This window comes from Ahaetulla prasina, chromosome 4 (assembly GCF_028640845.1).
Source record: "Ahaetulla prasina isolate Xishuangbanna chromosome 4, ASM2864084v1, whole genome shotgun sequence".
Classification (NCBI taxonomy): domain Eukaryota; kingdom Metazoa; phylum Chordata; class Lepidosauria; order Squamata; family Colubridae; genus Ahaetulla; species Ahaetulla prasina.
Window position 1 is genome coordinate 13,464,195 of NC_080542.1, and position 16,714 is coordinate 13,480,908.

A 16,714-nucleotide genomic window follows, 5' to 3' on the forward strand; every position below is an offset into this window, starting at 1 on the left:
AGAATAGAATATGGAGATTAAAATTAATGATAGGAAATAATTTGTGTTTTACAGTAAAAAAAAAAAGCCTTAAACAAGTATCCTCTCCTTTCAATATATAGGAAATTATTATTTTTTTAAAGAGCACAAACTATAACATGCTTTCATTTAAGCCTAAGGACATCTCAAAATTGCCAAAACTTTCATGAAACTGATATATGTTCATAAACTTTATTTTCAAAGTTAACATCTTACTTATCACATGAAATGGTCAGCAGTGCTCAGTAAACAACTTGGAGATATTATTACCTCTTCACTAGCTGTTCTCTTTTATTTAGTTCAGGCCGGAAAAGAATAATGTAACATTTGGGTAAAAAAATGCAAGCCAGTAACCCTGCGCTGGAGCCAAAGATGGAGAAGATTTCCACAGCTACCATGTGTTTGCCCTTGGTGCTCAGATAGGCTGGGAAAAAAGACACCCACACACTGCAGAAGATCAGCATGCTGAAGGTGATGAACTTGGCTTCATTAAAGGTGTCAGGTAAGTTCCTAGCTAGGTAGGCAACCAAGAAACTGACTAGGGCAAGAATGTTCATGAAGCCCAAGACACAGAAAAACATGTAAGTCGACCCTTCCTTACATTCCAGGATAATTTCTTTACGCAGGGAATACAGGTCAAAATGTGGAAATGGGGCAGAGGTTGCCAGCCAAATGGCACAAAGAGAAGCTTGAAGAAAGGAGCAAGAAAAGACAACAGAAGCAGACAATCTGTTCCCTACCCATTTCCTTATTCCAGATCCTGGCTTGGTGGCCATAAAAGCCAGAACTACAATGATCGTCTTGGCCAGCACACAAGAAATTGCTACGGAAAAAATGAAGCTAAAAGCAACTTGTCGAAGGAGACATGTCAGTACTGTAGGCCGACCAATGAAAAGAAAAGCAGAAAGGAAGGAGAAGAGAAGAGAAGTGAGGAGAAGGTAGGAGAGGCTCTGGTTGTTGGCTTTGACAACAGGGGTATTGTTGTGCTTAATGAATATAGCAAGCACAAGTACTGTCATGAAAGCAAAAGAGAATGCAAACACCAAAGACACAGTTCCTAAAGGTTCTTGGTAAGACAGGAAGGTGATCTCTTTGTCAATGCATGCATTTTGATGGAAATTTGCATATTGCTCTCCTGGACATGGCACACAGTCATCTGCGTCTGAAAAAGAAGATACAACATTGTTTATATGTCATGGCTCCAGCATATAATTTGAGTGTTTTTATTCCTGTTGTTCTTTAACATGTCTTGGACTCCATCTAATTATATTATTATATATTATCTAATTATATTATATATAATTATATAATTTTGTAAACAACAAACTTAAAGACTCGAGATCCATCCCACCCCTAAAATGACCAAACAGCGAAGACTGTATTGATGAAACCGTTAAAGGCAATCTCTTTAAACATGTTCTTTGGCTCAGTCTTTGTAAACAGCAACAACACACCCCCAATATTTCCCAGCCGTACTACAGACAAAAGACAACATTGAAAAGGCACTACACAATCTAAAACCATCTCTATCTATTGGACCTTATGGACTATGTGCATACTTTTTAAAAAAGCTTTCCACTGCAATTGCAGAACCTCCAAGCATAGTTTTTGAAAAAAATTTCAGTACCAGCACTTTGCCCTACCAATGGTCACAAGCCAAGGTCATACCTATCTTCAAAAAGGGGACCCTAGCCTAGTTGAAAATTACAGACCAATCTCTTTGGTCACCTGCAAAGTCATGAAATCAATCATTAACCAATCTATTAACCTCCACCTAGAGACAACCAACCTACTTTCTATCAAACAATTTGCTTTCAGAAACAAATTATCCTGTAATCTACAAGTACTAAATTGCAAAAACATATGGACTACACATCTCAATCAGGACAAAGCAATAGACACAGTTTGCATAGACTTCTTTTGATTCGGTGGTACATGACAAATTACTTCTGAAACTAAAATCCTATGGCATTTCTCCTACATAAATGGATAGCTGCCTTCCTGTCAAACAGACAACAAGTGATCAAAATAGGAAGCGCTCTATCAAATCCTGTACCTGTTAACAGTACCTGTACCTGTTAATAGTGGTGTTCCCCAAGGCAGTGTTTTAGGTCTAACACTCTTCATACTTTACATAAATGATCTTTGCAATCATATTAAAAGCAACCGTGTTCTCTTCGCTGACAATGTTAAACTATTCAACACTACAGATAATGCAACTACCCTTCAAAAAGACATTGACTATGTGTCAGATTGGTCTAACAAGCGGCAACTTCAAATCTCAACCAACAAATGCTCTGACTTGCACATTGGCAAAAAACAGAAACAAAACATAAAATACAAATTAGATGGACATGACCTTATAGATGACTCTCACTCTGTCAAGGATCTCATTTTTGGAGTACTCATTTCTATAGATCTAAGTGCCAGAGCCCACTGTAACAGCATTGCCAAAAAGGCACTAAGAGTTGTTAACCTAATCTTGTGTAGCTTCTTCTTTGGTAATATTGTACTACTAACTAGAGCATACAAAACATTTACTAGACCCATTCTTGAATACAGCTTATCTATCTTGAATCCACACTGCATATCAGACATAAATACAATTGAGAGAGTCCAGAGATATTTCACAAGAAGAGTCCTCCACTCCTCTGCTCGCAATAAAATACCTTATGCCACCAGACTCCAAATTTTGGGCTTAGACAACTTAGAAATACGTAGACTTCAGTCTGACCTAAGCATAGTACATAAAATTATCTATCACAATGTCCAACCTGTCAGTGACTACTTCAGCTTTAACCACAACAACACACGAGCAAATAATAGATTCAAACTCAAAGTAAACTGCTCCAAACTTGATTGCAGAAAATATGACTTCAGTAATAGAGTGGTCAATGTCTGGAATGCACTACCTGACTCTATAGTTTCTTCCCCAAACCCCCAAAACTTTAAGCTTAAACTGTCTACTGTTGACCTCACCCCATTCCTAAGAGGTCTCTAAGGGGCATGCATAAATGCACCTGCATGTCTATCGTCCCTGTCCTAAAATTCCTTTTTACTAACCTTTTTCATGTATCCAAATTATGTTTATACTTTTACCTGTTGTATTATATATGACTGACAAATAAATAAATAAAATAAAATAAATAAAAATAAATCTGGTATCCAAAAACAAATCTTTCATTATTTGGAAATTGGTTTGAGGGTGCTTGACTCTACAGAGTATCCTTACATCCCAAAAAGCCAGATTCCATTTTGTAACATTTTGAGGTAACAGAAACATCTAGAACAGGGGTAGTCAACCTTTTTATATTTACCACCCACTTTTATATCTCTGTTAGTAGTAAAATTGTCTAACCGCCCACCGGTTCCACAGTAATGCCCCGTGTATCGTTGTCTGCGCATGCCTCTCACGCATCATGGATTGGGTTTGGGGGGGGCGCCGGCTACCAGCTCTGCTTGTCTATTACAGCTGGGTGGTGTTGGGGGGAGATGTGCGAGATAGTCAGGGACGAGGCCCTTTTGTTTGCAGTCGCACTATAGCACCATTTAGTTCACATTTCCTTAATGTGAATTAAACTTATACATGGGTGATACAAATAGTATATTTTCAGAAATTTAAATTGTCACGGGAAATTTTATGTAAACCTAATGAAAATGTTTTTAAATAATGCTATGATTTTTTTTCTAAAAGAAGTCAATTAAATTTAAAAAAATTAAGTAAAAAATTAAGTGCTTCAGTATCGGACAAAACCCCTACCGTCCACCATGAAAGCTGGAAGGCCCACTAATGGGCAGTAGGGACCAGATTGACTACCACTGATCTAGAAGAATCCAGCTTAGTCTGTGACACATATTTTTTTGAAGACAAAATCTACATCCCATACATCAACATCATTGCTGTTTGACCTCATCCTGTTTTTAAATAAAGCATCAAGATCTTCATACATGGACTGGTTGGATAGGGTTTAGCTACATGTTGAACTATAGACAGGGTAACCTGTAGGGAGGAGGAGAATGGTATAACTTAAAGGCAAAATTATGGTCTGAGATTTTGTTTATTTGAATGGATAGAAAAAAGGATTACATACATCTTCTGCACCCCCAACTCTGATTGCTGGTAAGCACAATGAGAACTTCCGCTCCATTGTATTCAGAGATGTGAAAATCTTAACTTTCAAATGAAATGGGAGGTGAGGCAAAGATTCTTGGATAACAGAGGCAGAAATCAACCAGTCAGCATGTTACTTCTTATTTAATCAATGCATTCTATTGATGCATATCTTACCCTGTTGTGCTGAAATCTTTCCTTCAGCACATGGAAGGCAGTCATAGCAACAGAACAGCTTTCCTTCTTTCATGGTTTTTCTATGACCTGAAAGACAATGATCATTGCACACAGAAAGGGGCTGAACCTGAAAGGAGAACAGAGAAAAGGAGAACAGCAATAGCAATAGCACTTAGACTTATATACCACTTCACAGTGCTTTACAGGTCTCTCTGAGCAGTTTACAGAGTCAGCATATTGCCCCCAATAATCTGGCTCCTCATTTTACTGACCTCGGAAGGATGGAAGGCTGAGTCAACCTTGAGCCAAAGAGAATCAAACTATGGCAGTCAGCAGAAGTAGCCTGCAGTACTGCATTCTAACCACTGTGCCATCATGACTCAGAATGTTAATTTAAATGTTGTCAACGTGGGGACAGAAGATTAATTAATTAATTCTTGCGTATTCTTCTTAGAGATCTTTCTCCAACATCCACTGTTCAATGAAGGGGCTTTTAAATCAGGGGTGAAATGCTCCCAGTTCAGACCGGATTGCCTGATGCAGTAGCGATGGTGGCGGGTAGTTCGGAGAACCGGTACCAAAAATCCCTTCCCACCCCCCCGCCCAGCTGTGCCCCGCGATCATCAAAGGTTTTTTTTTTTTACTTTTAAAAGCATTTTTTCTTCCGCCGAAAAAATGCTTTTAAAAGTAAAAACAAAAGCCTCTGATGATTGTGCGGCTCAGCTGGGATCATCAGAACTCTTTAAAAGCTGAGTTGCCTAAGTTGCCAGTGCAAAGTCCACAGACTGAAACCAGTACGGAAAATGTTGTGCGGTTCTCTACTTGGTTTATTTTGCCAAATGAGAATCTTTTTAAGAAATGAGTATTTTATTTCTTTGTAGCCACTGTTTGGGGGAGAGCATAAAGCATACACCTCCAACCTCCAAAATGAGTGTGTAGACTTGGGTTTATCCAAGTACTGTTGATGAGAATACGGTATTAGCTTTTTCTCATACTGGATGAAAGTGATTACGGTTCCCTTGTTCTTTGTTTTCTTTATTCTGTTCTTTCCAAAGATTCATTTGACTAAATTGATCCAGTCTGGATGGATTTCTGTCTTGAAGCATCTGTGATTTGGAGACATCTAAGTACTATGCAGAGCATACAACAATGACAAAACCTAACAATGTATACCATACTTTTCAGAGTATAAGACGCACCTTTCCCCCCCAAAAAGGTGAAAATCTGGGTGGGTCTTATACTCCAAATGTATCCCCACCCAGCCTCTCAAACTGAGCTTTCAGAAGCTAAAAAAAGAGCTTCAGAAAAAAAAGCCTCCAAAATAGAGCTTCAGAAAAAAAGCCTCTGAGAGGCTTTTTCTGAAGCTCTGTTTCAGAGGCTTTAAGAGGCAGAAAAAAAAGTTTTTTTCTGAAACAGAGTTTCAGAAGTTTCAGAGGCTGAAAAAAAAGCAGGTGCAGAACCAATGAACCTGTTGCTAAAATTCACCTCTGGGAACATCTGATTTGGGGTATTCCTGGAGGCCGCTCCACCCCCAATCAGATTTTTTCTTATTTTCCTCCTCAAAAACTAAGCTCTTTCTTATACTTTGGTATGTCTTATACTCTGAAAAATACGATAGTTTTATGAAAAAATCTGGAGGTATGCGAATTCTATTAGAGTAAATTTATTGATTGGTTTATGGTATGAACACACAAATATATTTATTTTTATTATGCATATATGACCAAAGCAGCAGCAGTATTTTTCAAAATTTGTTGCAAAAATCAAATCCAGAAAGCACACCCAGGCAGACTGCTGCAGTAGGATTCATTAACTTCTTTACATACACAATAATACATGAAGAAGATAAATGTATAATACCAATATAGATTCTTCTTCCGTGCAGTAGCAGTTAGAAGCAAAACACAAGGCAGGAGAAAACAGTTAATTTCATTTCAGCAGAGCAGACAAGTTCACTCACTGGTTTCAGTTTCAATTCTCTACACAGACTCAGAAGCTGCAGACTAAGACACACCCTGGCTCCAGTGTGTCTCAGCTCCCAATTGGCTGACTTAGTTGCTATGCCTATTCATTTTTTACTTTGCAAACAGGTTCATCCAGCCTACCTGATTAAAACTGATGGGCCAAACAATGGCCTTCTCCTGAATGGTGAATTTCATTTCTTCAGAATTATGAACATCTAAACTTCCAACTTTGACTCGAAGGAGGGACTGGTTTGGCAAGGTGATCCAGTTGATTATGTCAAATCCTGAGACCAATTGCCCACTTTCATCAAAGGAAACGGGCTCCCCAGCATTATTGTTAAATGAGACAGTCCTCAGAAAATGATGCAACTCAAAGAGAAAAAGAAATTAAGATATTACGAAATTGATTAGATGAATATTTAAAGGACTTTTGGAAGAAAGAGAGCTACAATCTTTTCTTGATTTATTATTGCTTTTTGTCATAATATCCTTTAAGCATTATTTAAGAACAATAGGATCCATTGTTCTGAATAAGCCCCAGGGCATCTAGTAGTACATCAGTAACATAAGCTGCTGACAGAATTCCTGAGGTAAGGGCGGACATGATAGGAAAATCAATTTGAGGAAGTGTTGGGATGGGATGTTGTTGGTCTCAGTAGTGGTGACTGTGAGAGGAATCTTGGAGTTCTAGTGGACAATCATTTAGATATGAGCCAGCAATGTGCTTGCAGCTGCCAAAAAAGCCAACACAGTTCTGGGCTGCATAAACAGAGGGATAGAATCAAGATCACTTGAAGTGTTAGTGCCACTTATAATGCCTTGGTAAGGCCACACTTGGAATACTGCATCCAGTTTTGGTCATCACAATGTAATAGAGATGTTGAGACTCTAGAAAGAGTGCAGAGAAGAGCAAGAAAGATGATTAGGGGACTGCAGGCTAAAACATATGAAGAACGGTTGCAGGAACTGCATATGTCTAGTTTAATGAAAAGAAGGATTAGGGGTGACATGATAGCAGTGTTCCAATATCTCAGGGGTTGCCACAAAGAAGAGGGAGTCAAACTATTCTCCAAAGCACCTGAGGGTAGAACAAGAAGCAATGGGTGGAAACTCATCAAGGAGAGAAGCAACTTAGAACTAAAGAGAAATTTCCTGACAGTTAGAACAATTAATCAGTGGAACAACTTGCCTCCAGAGCTTGTAAATGCTCCAACACTGGAAGTTTTAAAGAAGAGAATAGATAACCATTTGTCTGAAGTGGTGTAGGGTTTCCTGCATAGGGTTTCCTGCCTAAGCAAGGGATTGAACTAGAAGACCTCCAAGGTCCCTTCCAACTTTCTTCTTCTTCTTCTTCTTCTTCTTCTTCTTCTTCTTCTTCTTCTTCTTCTTCTTCTTCTTCTTCTTCTTCTTCTTCTTCTTCTTCTTCTTCTTCTTCTTCTCCTCCTCCTCCTCCTCCTCCTCCTCCTCCTCCTCCCCCTCCCCCTCCCCCTCCTCCTCCTCCTCCTCCTTCCATCAGATAGCTGAGGTGGCAATATTGGGAAGTCCTACCAATGGCTGAACCAAAAGATAGCATGAGGCATTGATCATACTAGCACAAGAACAGGCACTAAGTACCAGACACATCAAAGCTATCTAAAAATATGACAAGATCTAAGCTGCAGACTATGCAGAGAGGTCTCAGAGACAGTTCAACATCTATTTCAGATCTGTAAGATGGGCAGGAACAGCATAAAATGAAGGGCACAACCAAATAGCTGACAATGTGAACAGGAAGATCTGCACAGAGTAAGGGCTAGATCCTCCTAAGTCCAGATGGGCGATCCCACAGATGGTGTGTGGAGTATAAGAAAGCTAAGATTTTGACAGACTTTTAGATCCAGACAGATGGGCAGCTACTAGTCAATAAACCAGAAATAATCATAGCACTTAAGGGACAAAAGACAAAGGTGGTGAGATATATATACCGGTATATATACTTCTGGTCCTTGGTCGTGCTTCATGATCAGTGTGGGTTTGGGTCTGCTTTCTGGGTGGATGTGCGGTGGTGACATCCTGTGTGGACCTCGTGAGTGTGGGTCTGGTGTAATTCCTCGTGTTAGGGACTCGTTTGTCAATAAGGGCGGGTTTCCAAATGGCTGGTAGGCGGGAGGTATCATCTCTTTTGTTCATGCTGTGTGGGCGTTTTTCTATCTCGATGGCTTCTCTGATTATTCTGTTGTTAAAGTGTTCAGTTTTGGCGATAGTTCTGGTCTTTTTAAAGTCAATATCGTGTCCTGTGGCTTTAAGGTATTGGACCAGGGAAGAAGTTGGTTCCTCTTTTTTGACTGAGTTCTTGTGTTCTTCAATGCGTGCACTTATTCTTCTGTTGGTTTGTCCAATGTATGTGGTGGGGCAGGCGGTGCATGGGATTTCATATACTCCTTGATTTTCTAACTCAATTTTGTCTTTGGGGTTTCTTAGGATGGTGGATATTTTTCTGTTTGTGCAGAATGCTGTCTTGATGTTGTGTTTGTGGAGGATCTTGCTGATTCTGTCTGTGGTGCCTTTTATATATGGGAGGAGGGCTGTGCCGTTTTCTTGTTCTCTGTCTTGGATTTTAGTGTCCAAAAATCCAAAAAGAACCCCCCACTAAAATTGGCCAAGTGTGATTGGACACACAAGGAATTTGTCTTGGTGCATATGCTCTCAGTGTACATAAAAGAAAAGATACCTTCATCAAGGTACAACATTTACAACACAATTGATGATCAATATATCAATGTAAATCATAAGGATTGCCAGCAATAAGTTATAGTCATACAGTCATAGGTGGAAAGAGATTGGTGATGGGAACTATGAAACGATTAATAGTAGTGCAGATTCGGTAAATAGTCTGACAGTGTTGAGTGAATTATTTGTTTAGCAGAGTGATGGCCTTCGGGAAAAAACTGTTCTTGTGTCTAGTTGTTCTGGTGTGCAGTGCTCTATAGCGTCGTTTTGAGGGTAGGAGTTGAAACAGTTTATGTCCAGGATGCGAGGGATCTGCAAATATTTTCATGGCCCTCTTCTTGATTCGTGCAGTATACAGGTCCTCAATGGAAGGCAAGTTGGTAGCAATTATTTTTTCTGCAGTTCTAATTATCCTCTGAAGTCTGTGTTTTTCTTGTTGGGTTGCAGAATCGAACCAGACAGTTATAGAGGTGCAAATGACAGACTCAATAATTCCTCTGTAGAATTGGATCAGCAGCTCCTTGGGCAGTTTGAGCTTACTGAGTTGGCGCAGAAAGAACATTCTTTGTTGTCCTTTTTTAATGATGTTTTTGATGTTAGCTGTCCATTTGAGATCTTGCGATATGATAGAACCCAGAAATTTGAAGGTTTCTACTGTTGATACTGTGTTGTCAAGTATTGTGAGAGGTGGAAGTATGGAAGGGTTTTTCCTAAAGTCTACCACCATTTCTACGGTTTTGAGTGTGTTCAGTTCCAGATTGTTTTGGTTGCACCACAAAGCTAGTCGTTCGACCTCTCTTCTATATGCGGATTCGTCATTGTCTCGAATGAGACCAATCACTGTTGTGTCATCTGCGAACTTCAGTAGCTTAACAAATGGATCATTGGAGATGCAGTCATTGGTATACAGAGAGAAGAGAAGTGGGGAGAGCACACAGCCTTGGGGCCCCTGTGCTAATTGTACAGGTATTTGATGTGATTTTGCTTAGCTTCACCTGCTGCTTCCTGTTTGTTAGGAAGCTTGTGATCCACTTACAAGTCTGTTCCGGTACCTGTAGCTGGTTTAGCTTAGTTAGAAGAATGTCTGGAATGATGGTATTGAATGCTGAACTAAAGTCTACAAAAGGACCCTTGCATAGGTCTTTGGAGACTCAAGATGTTGTAGGATGTAGTGCAGAGCCATATTAACAGCATCATCTGTTGATCTATTTGCTCGGTATGCAAATTGCAAGGGGTCTAACAGCGGATCCGTGATGGTTTTCAGGTAGGAAAGCACTAGCCTTTCAAAGGTTTTCATGACTACAGATGTTAGAGCAACTGGTCTGTAGTCATTCAGTTCCTTGATGGTGGGCTTCTTGGCACTGGGATGATGGTAGGCGTTTGAAGCAAGAAGGAACATAACACATCTCTAGTGATTTATTGAAAATATGGGTGAAGATGGGGCCAATTGGTCAGCACAGACTTTTAAGCAAGAAGGAGTTATCTTGTCTGGGCCTGGAGCTTTTCCTGGCTTTTGTCTGTGAAATAGGTCCTGCACTTCCTTTTCTGTGATCACTAGGGTTGTGAACCCAATGAAATGGGGTCAGTTGTAGGAGGCTTGGCTGTTGTTGGTGTGTCTGAGATGGGGTTGTGGAGATAGGTGGCTGTAGTTTCCTTTCAAACCTGCAGTAAAACTCATTCAGGTCATCTGCCAGTTGTTGATTACCTTCAGCCTGGGAAGGAGGTTTGCCATAGCGGTGATATTTTTAAGAGTTTTCCACATGTTTGCTGGTTCATTTGCTGAAAACTGATTCTTTAGCTTTTCAGAGTAGCTTCTTTTGCTGCTCTTATCTCCTTGTTAGTGCATTTCTGGCCTGATTGTACAGCATTTTATCACCTTTTCTGTAGGCTTCCTCTTTGGAATGTTGTAGCTGCTTAAGTTTAGGTGTAAACCAAGGTTTGTTGTTACTGTGTATTCGCAAGTTCCTTGTAGGTACACATAGGTCTTCACAGAAGCTGACATATGATGTTACAGTATCTGTGAGTTCATCCAGGTCTGCAGAGGTATCTTTAAAAATATTCCAATCAGTGCAGTCAAAACATGCCTGTAGCTTTAATTCTGATTCCTCCGTCCAGGTTTTCACTGATTTAATTATTGGTTTTATGGCTTTAAGTCTTTGCCTGTAAGCAGGTACAAGGTGAATCATGCAATGATCAGAGTGTCCTACAGCTGCACGTGGTAAAGACCGATAGGCATCTTTTAGTGTTGTGTAGCAGTGGTCTAGAGTATTCTTGCCTCTGGTGGGACAATTGACATGCTGAAAGTATTTTGGTAGTTCTTTCCTTAAGTTTGCCTTGTTTAGATCAGAAGCACGACCAAGGACCAGAAGCCAGACCGCAGCTGCAACATTAACCATTTCAAACCCCTCCAATCCATACATGCAGCAGACTGACACCCACTATGAAGATGTAGCACGACCACGAACACGAAGCCAAACAACAGCTATGCAGCTCACCAGCTCAAATCCCCCTGCAGCACAGACTAGCCTGAGCACAACCAAGCCCCCACCAACACAGGACACACCCCCAGCCAATCAGAGCACAGAAAAACCCCCATCCAATCAGAGCACAGCCAAGCTCCCACCCAATCAGTTCAAACCCCCACTAGCAGTTAAAAGGAAGAAACAGCTGCGATCACACATTGCTCCCAGAAGCACGAGGCTGAAGCCTGAAGATGACGAATGAGACTTCGTGAAACGTCGCCAAGACACTTCCAATTTTACACGGAGAAAACCGAACAACCAATGATCTATATACAAACACCCGTGAAAACCTCAGAAAACATATATATATATATATATATATATATATATATATATATATATATATATATATATATATATATATATATATATATACATATATATATATATACATATATATATATGTAGATCTTTGGTTATTCGGGTTTTCTCCGCTGTAAATTGGAAGTGTCTTGGCGGCGTTTCGAAGTCTCATTCGTCATCTTCAGGCTTCAGCCGTGCTTCTGGGAGCAATGTGTGACTGCAGCTGTTTCTTCCTTTAACTGCTAGTGGGGTTTGAACTGATTGGGTGGGAGCTTGGCTGTGCTCTGATTGGATGGGGTTTTTTTGGTGCTCTGATTGGATGGGGGTGTGTCCTCTTTGGGTGGGGGCTTGGTTGTGCTCAGATTAGTCTGAGCTGCAGGGGGATTTGAGCTGGTGAGCTGCACAGCTGTTGTCCGGCTTCGTGTTCGCGGTCGTGCTAATCCAACTAATCCAAAAAGAACCCCCCACTAAAATCCAAGACAGAGAACAAGACAGAGAACAAGAAAACGGGACAGCCCTCCTCCCATATATAAAAGGCACCAGAGACAGAATCAGCAAGATCCTCCACAAACACAACATCAAGACAACATTCTGCACAAACCAAAAAATATCCACCATCTTAAGAAACCCCAAAGACAAAATTGAGTTAGAAAATCAAGGAGTATATCAAATCCCATGCACTGCCTGCCCCACCACATACATTGGCCAAACCAACAGAAGAATAAGTGCACGCATTGAAGAACACAAGAACTCAGTCAAAAAAGAGGAACCAACTTCTTCCCTGGTCCAACACCTTAAAGCCACAGGACACGATATTGACTTTAAAAAGACCAGAACTATCGCCAAAACTGAACACTTTAACAACAGAATAATCAGAGAAGCCATCGAGATAGAAAAACGCCCACACAGCATGAACAAAAGAGATGATACCTCCCGCCTACCAGCCATTTGGAAACCTGCCCTTATTGACAAATGTGTCCCTAACACGAGGAATGACACCAGACCCACACTCACGAGGTCCACACAGGATGTCACCACCACACATCCACCCAGAAAGCAGACCCAAACCCACACTGATCATGAAGCACGATTAAGGACCAGAAGCCAGACCGCAGCTGCAACATTGGCCATTTCAAACCCCTCCAATCCATACATGCAGCAGACTGACACCCACTGTGAAGATGTGGCACGACCGCGAACACGAAGCCGGACAACAGCTGTGCAGCTCACCAGCTCAAATCCCCCTGCAGCACAGACTAGACTGAGCACAACCAAGCCCCCACCAACACAGGACACACCCCCAGCCAATCAGAGCACAGAAAAACCCCCATCCAATCAGAGCACAGCCAAGCTCCCACCCAATCAGTTCAAACCCCCACAAGCAGTTAAAAGGAAGAAACAGCTGCGATCACACATTGCTCCCAGAAGCACGAAGCTGAAGCCTGAAGATAACGAATGAGACATCGTCGAACGTCGCCAAGACACTTCCAATTTTACGGGAGAAAACCGAACAACCAATGATCTATATACAAACACCCGTGAAAACCTCAGAAAACATATATATATATATGTTTATATATATATATATATATATATATATATATATATATATATATATATATATATATATATATATATATATATATATATACATATACATATATGTAGATCTTTGGTTATTCGGGTTTTCTCCCGTGTAAAATTGGAAGTGTCTTGGCGGCGTTTCGAAGTCTCATTCGTCATCTTCAGGCTTCAGCTGCTTCTGGGAGCAATGTGACTGCAGCTGTTTCTTCCTTTAACTGCTAGTGGGGTTTGAACTGATTGGTGGGAGCTGGCTGTGCTCTGATTGATGGGGTTTTGGTGCTCTGATTGGATGGGGTGTGTCCTCTTGGGTGGGGGCTTGGTTGTGCTCAGATTAGTCTGAGCTGCAGGGATTTGGGCTGGTGAGCTGCACAGCTGTTGCCCGGCTCCGTGTTCGCGGTCGTGCTAATCCAACTAATCCAAAAAGAACCCCCCACTAAAATCCAAGACAGAGAACAAGACAGAGAACAAGAAAACGGGACAGCCCTCCTCCCATATATAAAAGGCACCAGAGACAGAATCAGCAAGATCCTCCACAAACACAACATCAAGACAACATTCTGCACAAACCAAAAAATATCCACCATCTTAAGAAACCCCAAAGACAAAATTGAGTTAGAAAATCAAGGAGTATATCAAATCCCATGCACTGCCTGCCCCACCACATACATTGGCCAAACCAACAGAAGAATAAGTGCACGCATTGAAGAACACAAGAACTCAGTCAAAAAAGAGGAACCAACTTCTTCCCTGGTCCAACACCTTAAAGCCACAGGACACGATATTGACTTTAAAAAGACCAGAACTATCGCCAAAACTGAACACTTTAACAACAGAATAATCAGAGAAGCCATCGAGATAGAAAAACGCCCACACAGCATGAACAAAAGAGATGATACCTCCCGCCTACCAGCCATTTGGAAACCTGCCCTTATTGACAAATGTGTCCCTAACACGAGGAATGACACCAGACCCACACTCACGAGATCCACACAGGATGTCACCACCAAACATCCACCCAGAAAGCAGACCCAAACCCACACTGATCATGAAGCACGATTAAGGACCAGAAGCCAGACCGCAGCTGCAACATTGGCCATTTCAAACCCCTCCAATCCAAACATGCAGCAGACTGACACCCACTGTGAAGATGTGGCACGACCGCGAACACGAAGCCGGACAACAGCTGTGCAGCTCACCAGCTCAAATCCCCCTGCAGCTCAGACTAATCTGAGCACAACCAAGCCCCCACCCAAAGAGGACACACCCCCATCCAATCAGAGCACCAAAAAAACCCCATCCAATCAGAGCACAGCCAAGCTCCCACCCAATCAGTTCAAACCCCCACTAGCAGTTAAAAAGGAAGAAACAGCTGCAGTCACACAATGCTCCCAGAAGCACGAAGCTGAAGCCTGAAGATGACGAATGAGACTTCGTCGAAACGTCGCCAAGACACTTCCAATTTTACGTGGGAGAAAACCCGAATAACCAAAGATCTACATACAAACACCCGCGAAAACCTCAGAAAACAAATATATATATATATATTAAAGTTAAATATATATAATATAATAATATAATAATAATAATTATAATAATATAATATAAATATATTAAAGCAGTTAAAAGGAAGAAACAGCTGCGATCACACATTGCTCCCAGAAGCACGAAGCTGAAGCCTGAAGATGACGAATGAGACTTCGTCGAAACGTCGCCAAGACACTTCCAATTTTACACGGGAGAAAACCCGAACAACCAAAGACCTATATACATATGAAATATATATATATTTGTTTTCTGAGGTTTTCACGGGTGTTTGTATATAGGTCTTTGGTTGTTCGGGTTTTCTCCCGTGTAAAATTGGAAGTGTCTTGGCGACGTTTCGACGAAGTCTCATTCGTCATCTTCAGGCTTCAGTTTCGTGCTCCCAGAAGCACGAAAGGAAATGGAGAACAAAGTGGTTCTAGGAACATTTGAGTCTATAATGCATAAGGTGGAAGAGTGGTCCAATAAAATCCAGGAACTACATCAGATCTCTCTGTCTAGAAGAATGCAGCACTAGAAACACCTAAGATACTGTGCAAGAACACCAAACTCCTGGCTGTCTGGAAGAGGACTCAAGATTGAAGAAGAAACATACCACACATAATGTGGGGGGGTGGGAGAGAGAATTTATAAAATACATACATAAACTCAAAAGGAATACCTGCCAAAATTCTTGATGGAGAAGATCCAGTTGACTTGTATCTGGCAAAACTGTTTGTTTCCTTTTGAATGAATATAGAGCATGCAAGGCATGTACCACAGCATAGACGGCATTGTAGACGGTGTAACTGTGGCTATTCATGTTCATGTCAAAAATCGAAGAAGGTAGAGTTTCTATATTCTCATCCCCAGAGCATATACCATCAAAATTCTTCACTCCACTGGAGTTGGGGAACACACATTCAAATGCATCTTCCCAAAAACCCTTGAGAAAGCCATCTTCTGGATTGGTGGCCAGATTTCTTTCCCTAACAAAATCCTGAAATCCGACCAAGTCACTTGAGTGAACCACAAAGGATATAGCACCATGAATGAAGTGTAGAGGCCAGTTCCTTTGAATAGAAGTGGAAGTGAAATCCATCTGAGCTATCATGATCCAGACATTCTCAGTTTTTGATGTAACTTGATAAGAGAACAACAACCTCATAGTCAGCATAAATTCAGCTTGTACAACCACAGCAGATGCGGTACTTGCCATGATAGCATCATATAGTTCATTTCCATCCTCTAACATGTCAGAGAACTCATGAGTGTATGTCTTTTTGGGGTAACTTTTAATAAAGTCAAAGCAGATTCCTCTCTGGGCAAACATTGAAACCACAGTCGCTATAAACCCATCCCCATCATCATAGTTCAGGGAAATCATCCCCACCCATGTCCACCCAAAATGTAGCAATAATTGGAGAATTCCCTTGTATTGAAGCATATTGTTAGGGAACATCCATTGGAAAATGTCTCCATGATTATTTGTAGCTGCAGAACCATAGATGAGCTATAGAAAGCAAAATAATTGAAAGGTGTTATGTAATAAGCATGCAAAATTTAGTAACAGAACTGATGCATTGCATAAAGACAGTTTATAGTTTACAGCGCTTTGCCTAGTCATTGGATTCACTGAACATTTTGACATATCATGTATATTTTTGTAATGTGGTATGAGAAACAAAAATAGAAACTGATCAAAATAAAAACATGCAAGGTAGCCAAAACAGACTTTTGTTTTAATTTGTCAAGTGTTTATTTTTTTAATGTTCTTAATTGTTCTGTTTGACTAGAATCTTTAT

The 16,714-nt window shown here is 40.8% G+C and overlaps 1 protein-coding gene across 1 annotated transcript; it reads right to left on the minus strand.

Annotated features, from left to right (window-relative positions):
* Nucleotides 1-284: 284 nt before the first annotated feature.
* On the minus strand, nt 285-16,296 carry LOC131197939 (vomeronasal type-2 receptor 26-like). Its single transcript, XM_058182444.1, has 4 exons — nt 15,592-16,296; nt 6,412-6,639; nt 4,307-4,433; nt 285-1,180 (listed from the first exon to the last, which is right to left on the minus strand). Exons 1-4 carry the CDS (start codon nt 16,294-16,296, stop codon nt 285-287), a joined length of 1,956 nt encoding a protein of 651 aa, XP_058038427.1.
* Between the last annotated feature and the right edge of the window lie 418 nt (nt 16,297-16,714).

Coding starts and splice junctions, on each gene's coding strand:
- LOC131197939 (XM_058182444.1), bottom strand. CDS start 16,296: ATGATTTCCCTGAACTATGATGATGGGGATGGGTTTATAGCGACTGTG. Junction 4,434..6,411: donor GGCCCATCAGTTTTAATCAG/GTAGGCTGGATG, acceptor TTCTCCTTTCAG/GTTCAGCCCCTTTCTGTGTG. Junction 1,181..4,306: donor AAAGATTTCAGCACAACAGG/GTAAGATATGCA, acceptor CTTCTTTTTCAG/ACGCAGATGACTGTGTGCCA.